General features: G+C 37.6%; 2 protein-coding genes across 3 annotated transcripts in view; both read left to right on the top strand.

The window, feature by feature from the left end:
- Window positions 1-8,419, top strand: part of LOC124166909 (protein amalgam-like) — a 69,473-nt gene extending 61,054 nt beyond the window's left edge. The window contains exons 8-11 of one of the 2 annotated variants that reach the window (XM_046544618.1): window positions 2,963-3,096; window positions 4,046-4,331; window positions 5,933-6,043; window positions 8,205-8,419. In XM_046544618.1, coding sequence (XP_046400574.1) covers window positions 2,963-3,096; window positions 4,046-4,331; window positions 5,933-6,043; window positions 8,205-8,305 — 632 coding nt within the window. In that variant the 3' untranslated portion in view covers window positions 8,306-8,419. The remainder of the gene's footprint in view (window positions 1-2,962; window positions 3,097-4,045; window positions 4,332-5,932; window positions 6,044-8,204) is intronic. The other variant, XM_046544620.1, reaches the window with a different exon arrangement.
- A 2,080-nt stretch (window positions 8,420-10,499) lies between these two features.
- Window positions 10,500-20,126, top strand: LOC124166715. The gene is made up of 4 exons (XM_046544370.1): window positions 10,500-10,740; window positions 15,260-15,376; window positions 16,246-16,369; window positions 19,186-20,126. Exons 1-4 carry the CDS (start codon window positions 10,647-10,649, stop codon window positions 19,634-19,636), a joined length of 786 nt encoding a protein of 261 aa, XP_046400326.1. The 5' UTR covers window positions 10,500-10,646; the 3' UTR covers window positions 19,637-20,126.
- The last annotated feature ends 1,820 nt before the right edge of the window (window positions 20,127-21,946 follow it).

The raw sequence follows: 21,946 nt of genomic DNA on the forward strand, positions 1-21,946 counted from the left end.
AGGGGAATAATGCAACCATATAGAGCAAAATTTGAGAAGTTTTACTTTTAAAAATCAAATATACATAAAACATACTTTTCTCATGTACTATTTGTAACTATCCTTACGAGCAACAACAGGTTAAATATTTTTTTAAGATCTCTTAGTTTCCATACAAACGTATTTTTTATTTTAAAAAGTATTTCAAATACTGTTTTAGATTGTAAACACCCAAGTCACAGGTATTGTGCATTTCAAAGACTCCTGGGCCTGTATTTTAGGCCCAGGAGTGCTTACATAGTACATACTTCAACTGCTCTTACGTTCAAACTTTTCCTTATCAGAACTAGCTATGCAATCATTGCAAGAAAGGCTCTTAACTTCCTCCTCAAAAACTCGTGCCACCACATAATAGGTCTTATTTGTGCTCGGGGCACACACGAGCTCTAACGATTCATTCGTTTTGATTGTGCATAATTTGCACACAACCAATGGCGTCGTCAACGTAATCTTGTCGTCCGACCCTAATAAATGGAATTTCATTGTTAAATTTCATAAACACATTTAATATGTATTTTACAAGAGCCATTAATATTATATTTCCATACCTATGCATTTTCACTCCCCGGCTTTCAGCATGTATGTGGCAATTGCTGTTGCTTATGTAAGTAAACATTGCTGCCGTTGTAATTTTCAGCAAGTTTCTGCAGTCAGCCTTGGTGAAACGTTCCGTGGCGTTTGTTTTTTACGATAAAACCTCCAAAAGATATATAAGAAATAAAACCTTACTTTAAATTCGTTAAATAAACCGATAAATTTGGTGACAATGCGCAACGCCACTGATATTTCCTACACGATTGCATGAGCTGACGTCACTTTCCGGCTGGCCAATGGAATTACGATTTGAAGTGGGTGTGTTTGTGGAACTGTTACGGACATTTCTTTTGTAAATTCTTAATAAAATACGTGAAATAAGTGCGTTAAAGAGGCATTAATGACAATTTTACTATATTTTACGATTTTTAGTTAATATTTGAAGGGGTGTTAAAATTTTGTCCAGAGACCTATTGTAGCGAACACGACTAAGATAAAACGGTGATTATAGTTATTAATAATTCATCATACTAGGTATGTACAGTTGGTCTAGGAGTATGATTCTCCCTATGGGTGCTAGTGGTCCCGGGTTTAGTTCCCGGACTGGCCCCTTTTTTTACATTCTTTTTTTCCTAACTTTCTTCGTCTGGCAATATGGCAATACAATATTCGATAATAAGACTAGAGAGTGTGTTCCAATTTTTCCCATTTAGTTAACTATATTTCCATAAGGAAAAATATTTTTATATTTTCTCAATAGATGACATTAATTTCGATCCGAACTATCTCCATATATCACATAATAGGTCTACGACGTTTCAAAAATCATTTACAGTTGCCGCCTCAAAATTATGGAATAGCCTCCCCATAACACTTAAGGAATCTTCATCCCTACAAGTGTTCCGCAATAGACTATACTTGGTGTTAGGCAGCTCATCCTGATTGGCTGCTTGTACGTTGCATAGATGTGTTTTGTGTGTTCTCTATTGATGTTTTGTAAACTTTTCCTACGCTTTATTTTCATTGATTTGAAAGTTTTTGTAAATGTTCATTTCTGTCAATTGTTTCAATTTATTTTCCTTCCATTGTATTGGATTGGCCTTAAAATTTTGTTATGTGTTAATTTTTGTTAATTTGTTCAGTTTTGTTAATTTGTTTGCTCGAGACTGCTGCACTTGTTTGACTTGAATCTTTTGTGCATATTGGTTTCTGTTGATTGGTACAATTTATTTACTTCTATTGTGTTTAAATTGTCATGAAGTTTTTGTATAATCCCATTTTTTGTTAATTGGTAATATTTTATTTGGCTAAATTTATTGCTGAGCTAAAATCTGGCTACATATAAATGTTCTAACGGATGTAAATCCGAGAATAATAAATTATATTATTATTATTATTATTATTAATTCTAAATTTTTGGCAGAATTTTTAACAGGTCTGTTTTCATCGATTACATGATTCACCACTAAAAGGTAGAAAGCAAAAATAAAAACATAAAAAACACCTTTTCCTAAAGCAATAAAATACACTATAAAGTAAAAAAAAGGCTTTTCATCAATCGGAAAATAAAACGTGTATGCTGATTGCATTTAATTTAAATTATAATATTGTATGCAAACATAAGCCTGTTTATTTAAATAAAGTTTTATTGTTTTAAGCTAATAACGACTCGTTTTAATTTTTTGGGTGCGCCTAAAAATCAGAAATTATTATCTTCAAAAAATGTATTACCACTCTCATTATTGTATTTAAGGGCTATAAGTTTCAGCAAAATTTTATATTGATAGCAATGACAGATAATGGCAGGTAATTACACAACCAACCCACACATTTTCATACAATTATTAACGCTGCATTTCACAAATTATTGGCTTTATAAAAGCAATACCATTTCATGAAGAGACGGAGGATTCACCTTTATTTCGACAAAACCGAAAAAAAATTGAAGCAAACAAGTTTGTTTTCCTTGGAATGTATGAGAAGATGTAAAGATACAGTTTTATTTTGAAATAACATGAAATTCAACTGCAAAATCATTTATGCTATTCCGAAAAGCATGTCATCAACTCATCATTTAGATGGTTGAACATGTCGATTTTTCGTCGCAAATAGCTCTAGACGCAGACTACGGATCGAAATACGAAAAAATAATGGCCTCCTAATAAGCAAAATTAAAATCGATTGTTGAATAAATATTTGAGTGTGGCCATTATTGCTGACACACATTACGGAATCTAGTGGAGACTCTCATCCAAAGCGATCTAAAATGCCCAAAAAATTGGTCAGCGATCCCATAGCATTATTCTCATATTAGTGCAATCATCCGAATCAAATAATGCAGGTACTGATAATGAGGATCACTTTATTTTTTTATTTTTCTCGCTTCAAGGCGTTGCACGGGAAGCAGTCATCAAGGCGGAACGGATGTCTGACGAGAACGACGATGACAGCGTGAAACTCATCTGGGAGGCCGAGAGCTACACGCCCATCATCAACTATAAACTAGAGTTCCGGAGGACGAGCGTAAGACCAGCGTTCCAAATATTTAAGTTAAATTTCCCACATTCATCATTAGAACACCAATCTCAAGTAAAAGTAAAGGATTCCGGCTTCACGTTGAAAAATTATTTCGCTTTCAAAAAAATTTAGTTGTAACCAACTGTAGAGCAGTAACCATTCAAAAAGATGGCGATATTTTTTTGAAAATATTCAACCACGAAAATGCCAATTTTTCAAAATCTGTGTTGGTAAATGAAAGTCGGCGGACCATAAAAACGCTTTATTGTCATTAGCTGCTGCTGGTATTTGATCAGGGCCGGAAGTAGGAGTTTTGTCACGGGGGCAAATATCAGTTTGCCCCCGTTTCGAGACTGGTTTCGAGAAAATTCTTACATGCCTAAATTACTATATTTTTTCTATTTTTTAATTAAGTATATATTTATATAAATATACTACTTCATTCATTCACACGACGCCTTAAGCGCAAACATACGTATAAATTCATAGGTAAGATACTTCATATAGCCACACTTTACGGTCTACCTCAGTCGTGCCAAGTGCTATAGGAATGGTGTTTGGAGAGTTCGGAGCAGAATCTCTGCACGCACATGTTAGACTTGGGCCTAGTACTGCATCTCGACATTGCGTAAAGTTGCGGGAAAGAAACGTGCAAAAACGGCCAAAAAATAGCCTGCCCACAAAACTGGAGACAAACAGTGGCAAGCCACAACAAGGCAACGACCGGTAGCGCAGCAGAGTCAATCTGGCCTATAATACCTAGTCAATATGGTTATAATACCTAGACGTTCCTCAAAAAAAGCTATTTTATAATTATTTCATGTACCTCCTCGGTATCATAGGTTAGGTGAGTCAAACAAGAAGTATTTGCGCGGAATCTAACATTTTATAGGTGGCTCTGCTCTAGCAATCGCATCAACCCGATATCCTGGTAATAATCGTGCTATCGTCACAGGGTCCGGGCGGCGCGAGTAATTGGACAGAGGTGGTGATTCCGGCCGATGGCCAATCGGCGCTGGTCCACTCCAAGAGCTTCATGCTTCGCGGCCTGAGCCCTGGCACCCGCTACGAGGCGGCCGTCCACTCCAGGAACGCCTACGGCTGGAGTCTCCCGTCCCAAGTACTTGCCTTCTCCACTAATGGAGGACAACCCAACGCCGATGACGCTCAAGCGACAGACAACGAACACATCAAATCGAGCGAGTCCAACTCGGAAGAGGATTCCAAGTCCTCGGAAGCAGGTGAGCAATGGGCTCGAGTTTTCATTTTCCAAGAATTAACCTGACAAAAACAAAGATTTTCAGCCATCCAAGGATGAGCCAGATAGCAGGATTAAACTTATGGTAGCAGGGAGGCAGTGGAAGAGGCAGTATTATTAATAACAATATGATGGATAACTGATTGCAGCTTTCGAGGTCCATTGACTATAGATAAACTTCTTTTTTTTTACGAAAATGAAAAGGAGACTTCGTTGCTTTCCACAGATTTATTTCGTCCGTACGACATGTTTCGAACCATAGAGGTCATTATCAAGTACAAAATTTCGAATTTTAAGCAAACATATATACTCTTTGAAGGGGTTGGGGGAAAGAGTGGAGTTCAAAGAGTATATATGTTAGCTTAAAATTCGAAATTTTGTACTTGATAATGACCTCTATGGTTCGAAACATGTCGAACGGACGAAATAAATCTGTGGAAAGCAACGAAGTCTCTTTTTCATTTTCATGTATTAATTTCCACACAGTTGAGCCGGAAACCATTGAATGTATTCTTTTTTTACTAAATCGTGTACTGCTATCACTTCTACAAACGTTTTCTCTCTCGTTAAGGAGGCTTCCTCTTGGGCTCTGAAGAAATCCCCAGCAAGAGAGGGTAAAAGTTCGCAAAAGTGTTCAAAATATGCGGAATTTATCTAAAAAAGAAGTTATTTTTTATGATGACTATCATCGAAAATTCTACAAACATTGTAGAAGGTTTTTTCGCAAACTTTTTCAACCCACCGCGCGCCACTCAAGCTCCACAAGCCCTTCCCCAACTCAGCCCCCCTATCATGGTATCAGAAATTTTGAGACAAGGTTTTCAATGAAATAAGCTTTACTAAAATCAACTTGGTCATGTTCAGCCGCGAACCTATCTCTAGCACCCTAATTGACGTCTTAGGATACGTTTCGAATCACGCATTCTGTGCATTAGAGTTGCTGAAACCTTCGGATCGTTTTAACTTATGGTCGTAGCAACTGAATAAAAAAATTTTTGTGTGCTTGGTGTGCACATAGCAACTGATGCTTACGGGACTCCAAGGCGTCTCCTTTGAAACGAGAAAGGTAATAAACGAGCTGGTTCCAAGCTTCTAAGCTCCTATGAAAGTTTTATTTAAAATATACATTAATATTTACAGCTGAGAAAATGTATTCCTCACTTTGAATACTGAATTAAACTTTCATCAGTTACAAATGAGACGTAAATTTTCGTTCACTGACGGATTTTTTTAATTTTCTGTTTCTTATATTAACAATTTACAAAATGGGGAGATTTACTCGCAAAAACCTTGATTTTAAACTGTTGGAGGGACCAGAAATATAGCCCCAGCGTAGAATCATGAATCGGTGAAGAGGTGATCATGGTGGTTCACCGGCCAGACTTAGGCATTGCTATGAAAAAACAAAAGTTATGTAAAACCAAGGTGTGTGTAATCAGAGTATCCTCCGAGAGTTTACCATGCCTTTCTTCTTCCTTATCTGTTTACCTTACACTCATTGTCTCTGTTTCACTCCCGAAGCAACATTAATCTTTGTTCAACCGCTCCAACGGAGTCAATCCTATTTGCTTTGGTTTCCTTCAGTGGTAGGTATAATAGCGGGAGAAGACGAAGTAGTGGCAACCGATGAAGTGGAAGAAGTCGTCGAGAAGGCTGCCATTCAATCATCGCAACCGAGGCTTCACTGGACGCAAGGTACTTCTCTCAAAAGCTTCTGTGGCACGATAGAGTGAGACAGCTTCCGTGGCATACCTGCTTCGCTAGCACAAGAAGTAAAATACCAGCATGCTTAATCATCAAGCTAATAATTCCTGAAATAGCTATTTAAAATCTTCCTTTTTTAGACGAAAACAAACTGATTTCACAGCGGTAAAGACGATTGCAATGTTCCAAAGTATAATTCAATCAATGATTACAAAGCTATTGATATGAGAAGTAAATTTTCAACAATACTCATGAAATATTTCGTGATTTTCCGGCGAATAGACTTATTGTTAGTGAAGATTTCTCGGGATAGCCACCGGGTCAGGAACTGCGTAACTGCCGACGTTTCGATGCCCTACTCGGTCATCGTCCTCAGGGCTGTGAGTGTCGAGTGAGAATTTAACTTGCTTATATACAGTCACTGCATATAAGCAAGTTAAGCATCAGTGACTGTGTGTGTACATAAGCAAGTTAAATTCCCACTCGAAACTAACAGCCCTGAGGACAATGGCCGAGTCGGGAATCGAAACGTCGGCAGTTATGCAGTTCCTGACCCAGTGGCGATCTCGAGAACTCTTCACTAAATTCAACAATACTGATTCGTAACGACCTTATTCATACTTCCTCCTGAGCATTTTGGATATCTCAAAAATATATGTTCACACACAATGTGTTCAAACTATGCTCAGCTTAAGTACTAAAACTTTCACCCAACTTTACCCGTATTCAGACATAAATTTTCAATTTTCGGTTCCGATTGATCTTACTATGAGTTTCGATTTTCTCATAGTTAAGTTTCAGAAATCTTACTGAAACTTTGTGTAATTTATACTTTTTTTACATTTTCGTTTCTTACGTACATCTTGCTTCATAAAATTCCTTTTAAGTTTATCGCACTACATTACTGAATATGAAGTTCGAATTCGGCACAGTAAATGAGAAATAATACCCTATTATGCACAGGTCTCAAGAGTGTCATCAAACCTTAGATTTAATTGAACGAATGACTGAATTTTTCCACGAAATCAATACTTTATTAAAATTTACAAAATTGCAGTCATTCTTTTTTTTATGCTACGACTTTAGGAAATAACCCCTGAAACCTTTGTTTTTGCACATATTTTATCACCGTCAGCTGAGAAATCTGTTTATATGCAAAAATTATTTTAAAAACTAGAAAAATATATGCCACGCTACCGAAACTTTCAATACCACCATAGAGTAAGTATATACTTACTCTATGATACCACTTAAGCCATTCTCGCCCCTTACTCCGAGAGAAGTAGAGGGCAATCTAGTGAAGCCAAACTACTCACATATCTTATCATTTTTTTAGCTTTTTCCACTGCTTCAGTGTGAATGCTCGTTAGCAAGCGCCCGAAATAAGCTTTGCATTTCTGTAGACTTAAAATTAGAACACGTAGATTCATTAGCGTAGCTGCAGTAGCTGTAGTGCTAACTTAGAATTTAAAGTGTTTTTAATTCAAATCCAATGGAGGTATTATTCATTATTAAAATCAATCAGTGATGATTTTACCTTGAGCATTCTTTGTGATATGATGAGAATTTTGAACGGAAAATTTTTTAATAACAAGGTACACCACAACAATTGCATCTTGATATTCTTCCAAAAAGGATTCCAGATATGAAGGATGCCAAAGATTATTTATTTCGGAAAATTGCTACTGTTATGAACAAATTCCACACCATCTCGCTAGAATCTTCGGATTTTTTAAACTAACGAATTGTGTTTTATAATCATGAAATTCGTTAAATCTTATTTAATCTTCTGACGAATATCTCTCGGGTTTTCAGCCACGTTAATGCTTGTATAAAAGCATTAACGTGGCTGAAAACTCGAGATATATTCGTCAGAAGTATTCACCAGGAAAAATTTAAAACGTTTATTATTTAATCTTGTTGACAACTATTCCTTCACACAGATCAAACCCCCTGGAGAACCAGATCACCTGATACATACCATAAATTTTCAGATTCCTAAACGACAAATTTGAAGAATTTTTTGGCTGTTATTTTTTTCCAAAGCCTACACAACTAGAAATCAATGTTCACCTACTAAACACTAGTACCTTTGAAGGGTATATGTTGTTCTTAATGTTCAAAAATTTGTCGATTTCATTCTGATTTCTAGTTGAACTGACTGCGGACCATACATCCTCGGCGAGCACCGCATCGGCCATCTCATCATTGCTGTTGCTCACAATTGTCATGACGACTGTCTCATCATCGTAAAGCTATCATTAACATCAAAGAAAACCTGTCTGTGATTACTTTTGTACATTATGATATTTCATGCGAACTTCATTTAATAAGAAATGTAAATAAAAGCACTAAATAGGAAACTCATTTTTGACCTTTTCTCTTTTACCTTAACCTTATAAATTAGATACTATTCTCAGTCAATATATACATACACCTTAAAAACAATATTGATCCGACGAGATGTTTAACATTCATTTTATATGAATCATATTAAAAAATCGCCATAGTGCATGTCTTCCTAGTAAAGTATGACATGATGATGCATTTTATTTTTAAAAATCCTAAGTTTTAGTAAACTGGATTTCAAGATGAAGACAAAAGTGCTATGCGAACAGTGGCAGATACGCGCGCTCTCCCCCTCCCCCTTGCAGGGCCGCCCGCATTACCGAACATTGCAGAACCACAATTGAAAATTTTTTTATATCATAAGATGGAATTGTTTTGTACATTAGTATAATATTTTTAATTAAAACTATCTTAAACTTTGCATCTGACTTGATTATGTTTTCATATCGATAAAAGTAAAGCCAGTTTTTTTCTGTATCCGCCACAGTGAGCGCAAGATACATTTTGGCAACACAATATCACATTTGCAAAGAGCACCACTCCGAATTTAAGGAAAAATCTCGGTGAGCAACATTTAATTTTCTTTATGCAGCAGTTTCCTATGTTGTTTCTGACGCAATACATATGAAGACATAATTTTTGACCAGCTTTTTTCGATTCCAGCCCACAGTGAGCCCAAACCACTCTCTCGGCAATATTAATGCAGCGTTCATCATTTGATTGTTATGATTTAAGTGACTTTTTGGGCTATTTATCATACTTCCCGGTCCTATCAGAAGTCTGATAATGTACTACGGAAAAATTAAAGGAAAAATACGTAGCAGAATTAATCAGGGATAGACTGCCTTTTACGAAAAGAAAAATCTCTGAACTATAAACTTAAACATAAGGAAAAGACTTTTTTTAGACATATGTCTGGAGCGTGGCTTTATATAGAAGTGAAACATGGACAATCGGAAAGGTGGAAGAGGAAAAAAATGATGGCTTTTTGCTGGAGGAGAATGCTTGAGATCAGTTGGGTAGATTATGTAACATATGAGGAAGTGTTCAGAAGAGCTGGAGATAGGAGCTTTACAAATCGCCTAAGAAAAAGAATTTTGATATGGCAATTTTGATACGGCATTCTCTCAGGCATAAAGGCCTACTAGCAGGAGGCATTGAAGGGATAGAAGGAGGGAACACAAGAGGAAAACCACAATTTGCATAAATCAAGGTGATTATGAGAGATATGAACACAGCTTCATATTGCCAGCTGAAGAAGAATGGCGAGTTGCCACTAACAAGCCCTACGGCTGCTAACTGAAGAAGAAATCTATAATGATAGGACATATCCAAATTATCAATTAACATGAGCTTAAATACTAATCACAGCGGGATCAAAGAGAAGACCCAGGGGCCACCCACCAACCCAGGCCACCAATTAAGCATGAGCCTTACGCAAATATAGAGGTAAACCTCACAAAATCGGAAATTAAAAAAAAAATTAAAAAAACAGAATAAAACATCATGTATGATAGGATTCGAAGTAGAGCAGGGTTGTTCTTTCGTCATGTAGTCGTCAACATTGATAAACTCGATTGTTTCAGGCTTAACTTTGTGAAAATCCATTCTGAACAATAAAAAGTCATGGTACTTTTTCACACGATTTATTCAAGACGACCGGTTTCATCGCAGAGGCGACATCATCAGGTACAGAAATCGTTATTTTAATAGTTATTTTGTTGTTGTTTATTTGGTTGCTGTTACGCGTTGGCAGGGGAGGGTTTCGTTGGGGTTGGAGCGTTACTCAACTTCAGGGGAATTTCCAAGAGTGGGGAATAGTTGACAAAAATATTCTCATTTGCTAAAATTCCATTCCTGATGTGCTTCCTAATCTCCAACTCCTTCAAGCAGTCCATCCTTCTTCCCTTTTTCTCAAGGTGGAGAATTTCCGGAACAAAATCGCTCCTGAGGTCACCCATAGGTGTTTCGCGAAATGCGATTTGTCTATCTCCCCGTTTCTCAAATGTATGGCCACATGGGAGAGATGTTATGGAGATGGGGATTTATGGTCGTCCTGCTACTAAATAAAAGTAATAAACAAACGGTGCATAGTTACCAACCGCTGGTATTTTCTCCGCACTCTCCTGTAATAGGACCTCATCGGCACACAATGAGAGAGCTTCAATAACGATCTGAATGCAGTATCTGTAATACTCGGTGTCCAATAACACACGATTTTTTCAACCACAGCGTCTCAGAAAAAATGGCTGATAAAAGGACGGAGTCTCGATCTAATAATCCCCTTTTATCTAAACGTTCTAAAGGTGATTCTGTGGACCCAGTGACTACATTCTTAGGTAGGTGATAATTTCGTAAATGAAATTAACGTTATCATGCAGTAGTTTCCTTTTTAAGGTTCCACGAAGCTGAGGTATGACACGAAAAACATTTTTCACACACAACCCTTGCGCGTTTGAACTAGTTTTAATGTTAGTGCCAGTAACAATTTCCTCGATCTCCATCTGTAGTAGAAAACTGCTTCATTAATTTTTCTGAAATGCAATCAAATCGTAGCTAGAAGGAATTTCAAAATTACATGATAGCATGGATAAGAATTAATTCTCGTTTTTTTATCGACTGCTAACATTATATTGGATATAGCTTGCTGCCGCATACAACCTATGGGACCTGCGGTGATTTGAGTATTCACAAATTGGGTATTGTGCAAACCCTTAGCCTACATTCGGGCAGTGGAGTGAACTACCTCAAAACCTAGCCAATAGTTCAATTTCTAAGTATTTTTGAGAATTTCAAAATTACTGCTACTACATTGTTTGATTCATACGGGAACTAATATGTGCAATATCCTATAGCAGAATTCATTTTAGTCATGTATATTGTCATCTGAAGTTATGAAGTTTGAATAGGGTGGTTTCCCATTTTTTTAATTGCCTAAATCGAAAGATTATTACTCCTGGAGTACGTATTTCACGCTTTTAAATTTTTAAATGACAATATCTATTTTTCACGATTTGATGAAAAGTGAAAATTTTCAAGCGCGCGAAAACGCGACGGTTAAGTATGAATGCTGGGAAAAGCCCGTGTGACGTCTGCCTGATGCTGTGTGAGGCCACCTAGGTGCGAGGCTATAAACGCCGCTATGATGCAGGCTGCTTGCTACCGAGCATGGCGGTAGCGTAGAGTACCCTGCTAGCAGGTAGCGCTTGGCTTAAATAAGTATTATTAATATCCTATCAAACGAAGGAAACTTTCCGACCATAGGCAATTTTAATAGGTGATTCTTAAGAAATGTTTCCCTGAGCTCTGTGCCTCATTGGTAATCTCAGACGATGTAAAAACTCGTATCTGCTCGTATAGCATCTGGGCCCCTGTGACGTCACGTGGAGTGGCATCGCATGGGCGCCAATCTGGCTTTTTTCAAATGAGGTTAAAATTGACCATTAAAATTCGTCTGAACGGGGATTTCTAAAACCAAATAATTTGTATATTATGAATACTTTAATGGTGGGTAACGAGTCGCAATCAATGCCTTTCGTTTTCTTTGATGAAGGAAACTACCCTATTACTATGTTTCATCCCTCTGCTGCAGCATCAAATTTGGTCGGACCGGCAAAAAATTTCCGTTCTTCCAATGTAAATGATATTTATAATTTTTTCACGAGAAATATATGAAACCTAGCCAAAATTCCAAATTGTAAAGCCTATTTGAGAAGTTCAATATTATTACTGAGAAAAGAATGAAGGCTGTAAAAAGTATATCGATAGGAGATACATAGTTTATAAGTAAAACGCCCGCACTCGCAGATATTTTTTCGTAGTAGCATCCACGGTTGCAAAAATGAAGGACTCATTCTGATAATAGCTTCTAAAGTTCGCTATTCGTTTGGTTCCACACTATGTACCGCAATGCGTTTCACTAATGAGTTGAAGTTGCATACCATTAAGGATTTAAAAAATGCAACTTCAATGGTGAATCCGATGTTAAGTTACAAAAGTATCTTGCCACGACACTTGTCGAAAAAAATCTAGTCAAATAATAGTTTTTTCATCAAAATCATTCTTACATTGAAATGATACAGAGGTTAGGGAATACAAACAAAATTACCTTCATCTAACTGATATCATGAGCTGATAATGAAATTTATCAAAACAATTGGCTTACTTTAACCACTCATGAATATCATTCAGAAGTGCACATTATGTATTCAGTAAGTAGACCACTCCCCAATCTCAGTCATACATCAACCCTTCACAAGAATTGGAAATGTTAACTGAGAAAATGACTGTGCTTTATTCTGCAAGAGTTTCAGAACAGCTGATGGTTTTCTGAATATGATACGGATATGGATATGATTATTCTTTGGATACGATAGGCAGCAATAATTCTCTAATGAACAACCAATTGAAAACACTAAAATTCTTCAAAATAATAAATGAATTTTTTTTGTACTGGTGGCCCAGTGGGTAGAGCACTTGACTACTGATTTATGGGACTCGGTTCCGATCCTAACTGAAGCCTTCAGAGGAGGCCCAGGGAGAGGAACTGGCCATGCTAACCTGATAAAGTTCACATGACTGTCCAGGCTTAGTCTAGGGGAAGCTCTACCCTAACGTAACCAAAACAACCTGGTTGAATCACTGAGAGATTTTGTACAGCATTACAGAGATTCGTAAATTTAACAAGAATGTTTAACAATGTAGGCGAGTTTGGTTATAGTGCCTAATAAACTCCCTTAAATGTTTGGGAGGTCATCATCAGTCAATAATCCTAGGAATGGTTTGGTAACTCTATTCTGCTCTCCTATTCGCTAACCTTATCATAGCAATGTAATTCTCCTCTTGTTTGGGAGGTACAGAATAATAATCCCTCCAAATGTACCCACTTCCTAAATATTTTTCTGGCTACAGCCTTGAAAAATAGAAATGGTTACTGTCTTTATTGCAAAGTTCTGCAAGTCACCAGTAAGTAACAGCAGCCAGCAAAATCCAGCAACGAGGTTAAAGTAAGACATCCTCATAATTTCACCAGTATGAATTCACTTCAAATTACCCATAAATAAAATTCTGATTGTACCAAGCAAAAAAATGAAATATCTGCAGTTGTGCAAGGATTTTGATGGTAAATACCATACGCATTGGATCTGCCCACAGAAGGAACTGTTGTGGATAACCAGTAACTGTAACACCCAGTAATGAGATTAGGTGAGAATGCTATTGAAGGCAATTTTTCTTGGTATCAAGGGTAATGGAAAATGGAAGTAGGAAAAAATCTAATATAATGTCGTTTATAGATATAATGCTGCTGAAAATGAAACGTATGATATTTTAATATCCACTAGTCCTTCACCATATGAACAGGGCTCTTCCAATGGATCTCAAAAATAGGGTCGGTAGAGGATTACAAAAATCTCCTAACTGCACTACAGAGGGATTTGTCTATTAAGTATTTTGGACACAGATGGGAAAACTTTAATATAGTTGCCACAGCTAAAAGATTAAAAGACACTCACTCGGTGGCTAAACACAAAGGATAGAGTTGATTGGAGAGGAGAGAGCTCAACTGGAACTAAGCCAAAGGTGTGTGAAATTCACCTATTAGGGGTAGGAAGGCCAGATTCTTTCCCAGGGCTGCCTCACACTTTGAGTTCTGTCTGGTGGTGTCCAAAGGCCGCACCCAGGATTTGAATCTGGGATGCAATGATCAGCAGTCAAATGCTCAACCCAATAGGCTACCATGATCTCCATTAAAAGTCAATTATATGAGTAATGAACGAGAAAATAAAATAATGTAACACAGTTGTGGGTGAGATACCTCAGGCCCAGTGAAAATACAAATGGATCGGCCACTGCTTTTTATTTATTTATTTACTTAATGATTGTGTTTAATTTTACACACAACATATATGTAATTACAAGCCTGACGCACCCGCTCCCAGCGGGCTTCCCCCACTCTTTTCAATGCAGGTCCACAGAGGGATAGGCATGTTTCTAATTTTAAAATGTAGAAAAAAAAGGCAGGGCCTTATGTACAAATTTAATTGGAATGTTCATGTGCAAATTGAGGTCAAAGGACCTCTTTAAACACAACATTGGAAGTAATTACACTATCCTCTGTTAATACTTGTTTAGCGTTTTCCTTAATATTTACAAAAATATTTTGAAAAGATCTTACCCTAGAGAATGCTACATAAAGTTTGCCATGAGAGAATACAGGGTCAGGCAGGAATAAGCCAGCTCTTTGTTAAGTCTGACCCTGAGCCTTGTTAATAGTTATTGCATAGGAAACCTTAATGGGAAATTGTCTGCGAGTCAAATTAAAAGGCATTGTGGGATGCGACGGCATTAACTGTATTCTTGGGATGAGGACAATCTTGCTGGAATTGATTATTTTTTTTAATAGATTTTTTATTTTTATTTTTAAAAATCAATTTTAGGAAACAATAGCAATATTTAGGAAGTAAGATATGCCGTCGCATGTTCTCTGATAAATTCTGTGCATTTTGGTACCTCATTTGTAGACTTTGGTTGCGTATAAGTTGAGAAAAAGGTGTCTATACAGTGGAAATAATACAGAGGATAGGGTGAAAATTCCAAAAGTACAAAAATTAAAAATAACCTGGTCACAGCCACAAAATAATAATAATCAAGATTACAAATATGTACTGGCTTTATTTCCCCAAGGAAATTTTGATACTTTGATTCCAAAAAAATTAATACTGAACTGCTTTATTTTCGCTTCATATTTTTTATTTCCACCACCCTTCTGGGCCCTCCCATTGCATATGCTATTGAACCAGTTTATAAGACAAAATAACTAAGCAAAATATTCTAAATGGATTGATGATTACATTACAGCATCACCCTTTGCTACAGAGAATACACCAAGAGTGACTACAGCATTCAGTGTATTTGATTCTGGTAACAGGAAACGAGTGGAAGTAGAAGATATCCCAATTGTTGTCCGTGTATTAGGTTGGTAGAAATATTATAAATCGCATAGATATGAGATTTCAAGGGGAGAGCAAATAAATGATTTAATTAATTAGATAGGATTAAGGACCATTATATGAACCCACATTCATGAATATACAGTAAAACCTCTTTGTAGTGAACCTCCTTACTTCATACTACCCCTACAGTCCCGTCAGATTTACATGTAAATTTATAGGCAAACCTCTATGTGGTGAACCTCTTTATCTCTTGAAACCTCCTCTTATCATACCAAGGAGAAACCCCCGAGACGCCCTAACTACCTCTGCAAATTGTACAGAGACAACTAGAGACCATTAATGCAGCCGTGATTACGTACATGGAATGACATTTTCAGCGATAAATTTTTCAAGCTTATTTTTTTCTTATACGCCTTTAATTTGCTGTAACTTTCACGTTAATCATTAGTTATGGCCATTTTGTTCCATATGAGAGCATACCAGCCTAACAGTTAATAAGAAAAAAGGTATCCAACTATCCTAATCATTTTATGTTACTGTTGCATTAAGAGAGATCACATCATTTTCTCTCAAATCATGGTAAAAATCACAAGATACTGCTCGTTTTTTGTCATAATTAAATAATAAATATATGCTCACTAATGCATGCATGTTTGTTTCAACACATAAATATAATGGTTTAAAAGACAATAGTGCCTTTAATTTCCGAAGGATGTGAAAAAATGGTGCTTATAACTAAAACCTCTCTATAGTGAACCACCATACATCAAATTGCCCAAATTTTAGTCCCCTCCATTACAATGTAAAGAGGTTTTACTGTAGCAGTCTAAATTTCTTATCATTAACTCATTAACTCAAGACTAACCGAATATTACATGCCATTCACCTCAGGACTCTACCCAACTGATAGGGAAATGAAGGACATCGTGGCCCAAACTGAAGACCCAGACTTTGAAAATTATATCAAATTTGATAAATTCTTACCGGTGATCCTGAAGATGATGGAAGAAAAAAAGTAAGGCTTATATCAGTATCATGTGCTATAATGTTCCTACCCTGCCAGCATTAGTTTTGGAAAGGGAAAACATATGCAATTAAAATACTTGTGAATCTCCCTTGAATGAGATCCACAGGGCAAACCCGCATCACCTTAGACAGTGAAAATGGCCACACAAAAAGGGATAGACCCTGTATCATTTCTCGTATTCCCTAGCTTTACCAAAAGGCCAGGGTGCATTGAGAGTAAAAAGGGATGTGGCAGGGGGTGGTAGGGAGTCTTGTTTCTCAACCCATGAACATGGATGAAACTCACAAACACTCCAGCTATTTTCAACAACACATAAATGCATAAACTGACATTCATAAGAAAAGCAAATAATCGTCTTAAAATTAGCGAATAATGATTTAGTGAAATGGCTTAATAAGGCACTAATATCAAAATCATTTACAAAATAATCAGATAATATGGAAAAAAATTGTGCGTTCATGGACAGTGGGCAAGAAATAAATTGTTCTGATTTTTTTGGGGAAAAAAAAGAGGTAAGTGTCGTATTTACTTATGTGAGCTGTGCCCTCGTGGGTCCCACACACCCCCATTTTTGGCCCAGCTCGTGAGGAAAAAAAACTACTAATGCTTTTTGGGTGCGGTCATAGGCAGAGCTAGGGGGGAGCATGGGGGGCACATGCCCCCCCTAGACTCTTAAATAATATACAAGATTTTTCATACAGTCCCATTTTCATTGCATTCATTTTGCATTACGAGGTATCCTTCCCCCCCCCAGAACAAAATCCTGGATATGGCCTTGCTTGTGCCCCCAGAGAGAAATCCTGGATCCGCCCCTGGGTGCAGTCTAATATAGAAACTTGTGATTCGTTGCTAAATCGTTGATAAATATACGTTTCCATGATTATTAAGGTTAAATAATGATAGAAATGTAACTCCTGTGAAGGTTTCCTAGTTTTAATGCTAAACTCTGGAGAAATAAACGATAAGAATTTGAGGGAAAATGGAACATGGCTTAGATTAAAAATTTAGAGGATTCATGTAAGCCGCACACTCCCATTTTTTCACCGGCATTTCCGGAAAAAAGGGTTTTGCTTATTTTTTATCAGATTTTTTATAGCTATTGCTTAAATATGCTATGGGGTGCAGAATATCCATTTTGAATGTTATGTTAAACAATCGAGCCACGGGGTGCAGAATATCCATTTTAGAGGTCGCTCAAAGAGCATAAATGCAATGACATTTAATTTTCCCAATTCTTTGAAATAACATCATTTTTAGAGGTAACTTACAAGTTTACAGATCTTTAGCACCAAAACTCACTCCATTTTTATGTCTGCTCAAGAGTTTTCCATGAATACAATACTTTTCAGCAAGCTACAGCCGTGCGTCACACCCCTGATAGCAAGCTTTTCACTCGTTGGCCACACTACACAGCTCTACGGGTAAATATGGTATTATATTTCTAAGCCTGCTGCATGAACAGTGGTGAAATATACATGAGTTGCCATGAGAAATAATTTCCCTGGATCCGGAATCGAACCACGGACCTTTGGCTTTCGGGGCCACTGCACAGACCACTATGCTATTCATGTTCCTAATCTCTCGTATCAATTTTACCGAGGCTCATGGTACTAGATGTTAGGCCCTAGCAGACCATCAAGGATGGCAACACAAGGGCGAAAGGACTTTAACCTCCCTCACTTCTCCCTCCCGTTGCTATCCTTGATGAATCGCGAGGGCCAAACATTTAGTAGCATGTGCCTCAGTAAAATTGCCAAGGGAGATTAGGAACCTGGATAGCATAGTGGTCTACACAGTGGCTCAGAAAGCCCAAGCCAAAGATTTTAACCCTTTCACGTTGGATGTCGAGTGGAGCCAACGGAAATTTTCAAACGCATAACACCTGATGTCTGGTATAGCAGTCACGGATTTTTCAACGCAAAGGAGCGGATATTGGCTCTGGCTGACGGGAAGGGAAGTGACCACTAAGGTAGCAATCGCCTGATGCATTTAGGCTCGGCCTGGGACCCAGCTTAGCAAGTCCTATGGGCCACTCCCCATGCAATAAAGCCCGACCCTTCCACTCATTTATGATAATCCTCACCACAGAAATCCATTGCAAATTGGTTATATTGTGAATAGTTTTTTCAATGATATATTTTGCTGCATAGTACAATTTCTTTATACTTTGAAATGAATTCTTTGTTTTGTTCTGTGCTTAAGCAATTTTTAAACAATATTTTAGAGTTAAAAATAATGGACTTCCAGACCAAGAGCCTTATCACTTTTTATTTACTAACTTTGTTGTTATTAACACTAGAAATCTGTTTAAAATTCCACAATGCTTAAAAAAATATCAGTAATTCTTTTAGAAGAGTAAACCATTGAAAATAAAATGCAATTTTTGGTTGATAAAAAAACACTGGTAACACAAAAAGTTGAGCGTGGATTCATGCAATGATAGGGGTAGAGGGTGTAGTCCAGTGGCTGGGGTTAGGGACAGGTGCCCTGTTCAACTGGGTCCCAAATCTGAGGAATGAAAATACCCAGGTAACTCACCCCCATAAAAGAGCTACATACGGAGAGGTTTAAAATATTCTAATGCTACTCGTAGCACGGAAAACGTTTTCCAGTTGTAGACACTGGCGGGAAAGGGTTAAAAAGTACATATATGATCCAAGGTAGAAATAAATTCTCTTTCAAATGCTTCTTGTTGCATTGAAACTGATTGCTTCGTTTACACGCCAGAGCTCCTCAAACTAGGGTGTCTTGGTTTTTTTTACAGACAGTAGTCACTTTAACCACTTTCACATTGCGCTTATCAGGTACCCACCAGATTCTCCTGAGGTCTTGATGCAAGCATTTGAGTACTTTGATCCCAAAAAGAAAGGCTATTTGGAGGAGGATTTTTTCAAGCATATACTGACTATTTCTGCAGAAGATGAGGAAGGGATCAACAAAATAGAACAGGATCTTGAAAATGTGCATAAAAGCATGGAACTCAAAATAAGTATATCCGATGAGAAATTTCCTGAAACCCCACCTCCAGAGGAAGAAGTTGTGGAAGAGAAGTCTAAGAAGAAAGTTGTGATAATGGAAGAGGAAGAAGAAGCAGAAGAAGAGGAAGAGGAACCAGTGACAGTTGAGCCCTTGAGCAGTGATGAACTAGATGAGCTTCTGCAGGTAGCGCTGGACAAAGAAACAAACACAATCAAATACGGAGAACTCGTTTTAAAGTTTTTATCATGTCAATATTACAAGGAACCAAAATTATGAACTTTGCTGAAACCTTTTTGCCCAACAGAAGAAGAAAAAGTGTCCTAGGTGAGATAAGAGAATGGTAAAGCTCTTTTCAATGGAGAATGGGAAAATTACCTGTATGTTACATTTTAAATTCATATATCTATACTACACATTCATCAAACTTCAAGGGAAATGTTGACCTTCATGAAGGACAAAAAGTTTTTGCCAACAAAATAGGAAAAATTGAATAAATGTAGATTTAAACACCATCAGCTACAATTTCTTTCCTCGGCTTGCATTAGTTAAACATGGATTTCACCTGCATACACTATATTTATACATGAGAGCCAATAACAAAGTCGTTATTTAGTAACTCTACACAGTATTTTGACCCACCAAATGCCATAGCACCATGACTATGCTTACATCTCCCATCCACCATAGATAAATCAAAATATGTAAATATGTATATTTTAAATAGGTACTCATGTCATTTTTATGAAGTTACATAGTATACTGCATTGAATTACCGTATAAGCTCGTGTAAGAGGCGCACCTTTTTTTCCCTAAAGTTGCAGCCGAAAATGAGGGTGCGCCTCTTACACAAACTTCTTATATTCCCCCCTCCCCTTCACCGGTCGCGAGTCTAAGGGGAACTGAGTGGCCTTGGTTTTCAGTGTGAGTCAGTTATCTGTAATCCTAGGTCAAAAACAAGCGGCAGGCAGGGGATTTTCTCCCTTAGTGACGTATTTTTAAAATGCTCCTGTTTGCTTTTCTTGTAAGCATAGCGCCGTCACGTCAATACCCCAGAGGTGAACATGGAAAAGATCGCGCGGGGGTTTTTTGCTCCGGAGGGCGCGCTAAATTTACTGCCACGAGTAGGCATCCCGCGCCATTTATACTGCATATAGTAATCGCTTATCAAACTTAGAGAAACGCGTATTTTTGAATGACATACCTGGTCAATAGTCAATATGTCTTGCCGAGTAATTTCCATTACGCTGAGGGCCTGATTTTCCAAAAATCATCTTCAGACGCAAATATGACGATTATTGCAACTGAAAATTATATTGGTATCAAAACCTGCGCTTTAAAAAATTTGAACGAGTGTGTTCATAGTTGGACTAAATTGTGGATGGAAGAAATCAGAAATGCTTGTAAGTGAAGAGCGCGGAAGGAGAGGTCCAGGGGAAGGAGCGCGATCCCTCCGTCTTCGAAGCAAGCGACGAAATACGGAGGGGCAGGTGCGCGCTCCCTCCCCTCCGTATTTCAAGCTACGAAGCTATGAGCGAAGGAGCACGAGAAGAACACGTCCGATCTTGCATTTGACAACGTTGCCTTCAAAGCGAAGGGGCGAAGGAGCAGCATTGTGATATACGCAGATTGCGTTGCATAAAGTTTCCAGTCCGTCTCGTCTTGTTTGAATGCGCTTATGCTACGCTTGTTTCTTCCTAAATTGTCCTGTTTGGACTATTTTGAATATAAGTAGCCTTGTTGTAACTGTAAATCTTTGTGTCAAACAATTAGATCTTAAAAAACTTAAATTCTGTCAGATATGCGTCTCGTTAGATCTCTTTCTTTTTTGAACCTCGCGCGTGTCATACTCATACTCTATTAGAGTGTTTGCATGGGTGAGGAATAAGCATGAAACCAATGCCTTCTTAAGCTAACGAGCCGTGATGCTGGACATTTGGCAACACAGGAGGTAGTCCGGCACTCACTTCAGGACCACGTTGTGAATCGCTCACATGTTTGCATGAGCAGTTGTGAGAGCATCGTTTCTGAGACTAATTGATCATTTTCAATTCGCAGTAGCTCCACAAGTTAACTAAAAGTATTTCAAACTCATCTATTTTCGGAAAATAGGCTATAATGATAATTTGCTGGTGGTTTACGACGGATTCTTAGATGTATCTTCGCTGGAAAGATCGTGATTATCTGTTAGTAAGGTAAGGTTTTTTGTACTCGCTTTCGAGGTATTACTTATTGCTTATTACAATCATAAGTTACGTCCTTAATCTCAGCATACGCGTTATTTTATCATCTTCTTTCGACTAGATGCCTAGAAGGTGTTGTGTACCAGGCTGTAAATCGAATTATGACAGCACGTACATTGAAAGGGAATGCTCCGGTATCAACGTTTGGATTCCCTAAAGATTCGGAAAGGAGAGAATTATGGCTGCGTGCTATTCCACGAAAGGCCTGGATTCCATCATCGAATTCTGCCGTTTGCGTCCTGCATTTTGAAGATAGTGATGTGATTAAGTTGCAGAAGTGTAGAAGTGCAAATGGTGTTGTGGAGGAGATTCCACTATCCTTCCCAAAATTGTGTGAAAATGCTGT

The sequence above is a fragment of the Ischnura elegans genome, chromosome 10 (assembly GCF_921293095.1).
Source record: "Ischnura elegans chromosome 10, ioIscEleg1.1, whole genome shotgun sequence".
NCBI classification, from domain to species: Eukaryota; Metazoa; Arthropoda; class Insecta; order Odonata; family Coenagrionidae; genus Ischnura; species Ischnura elegans.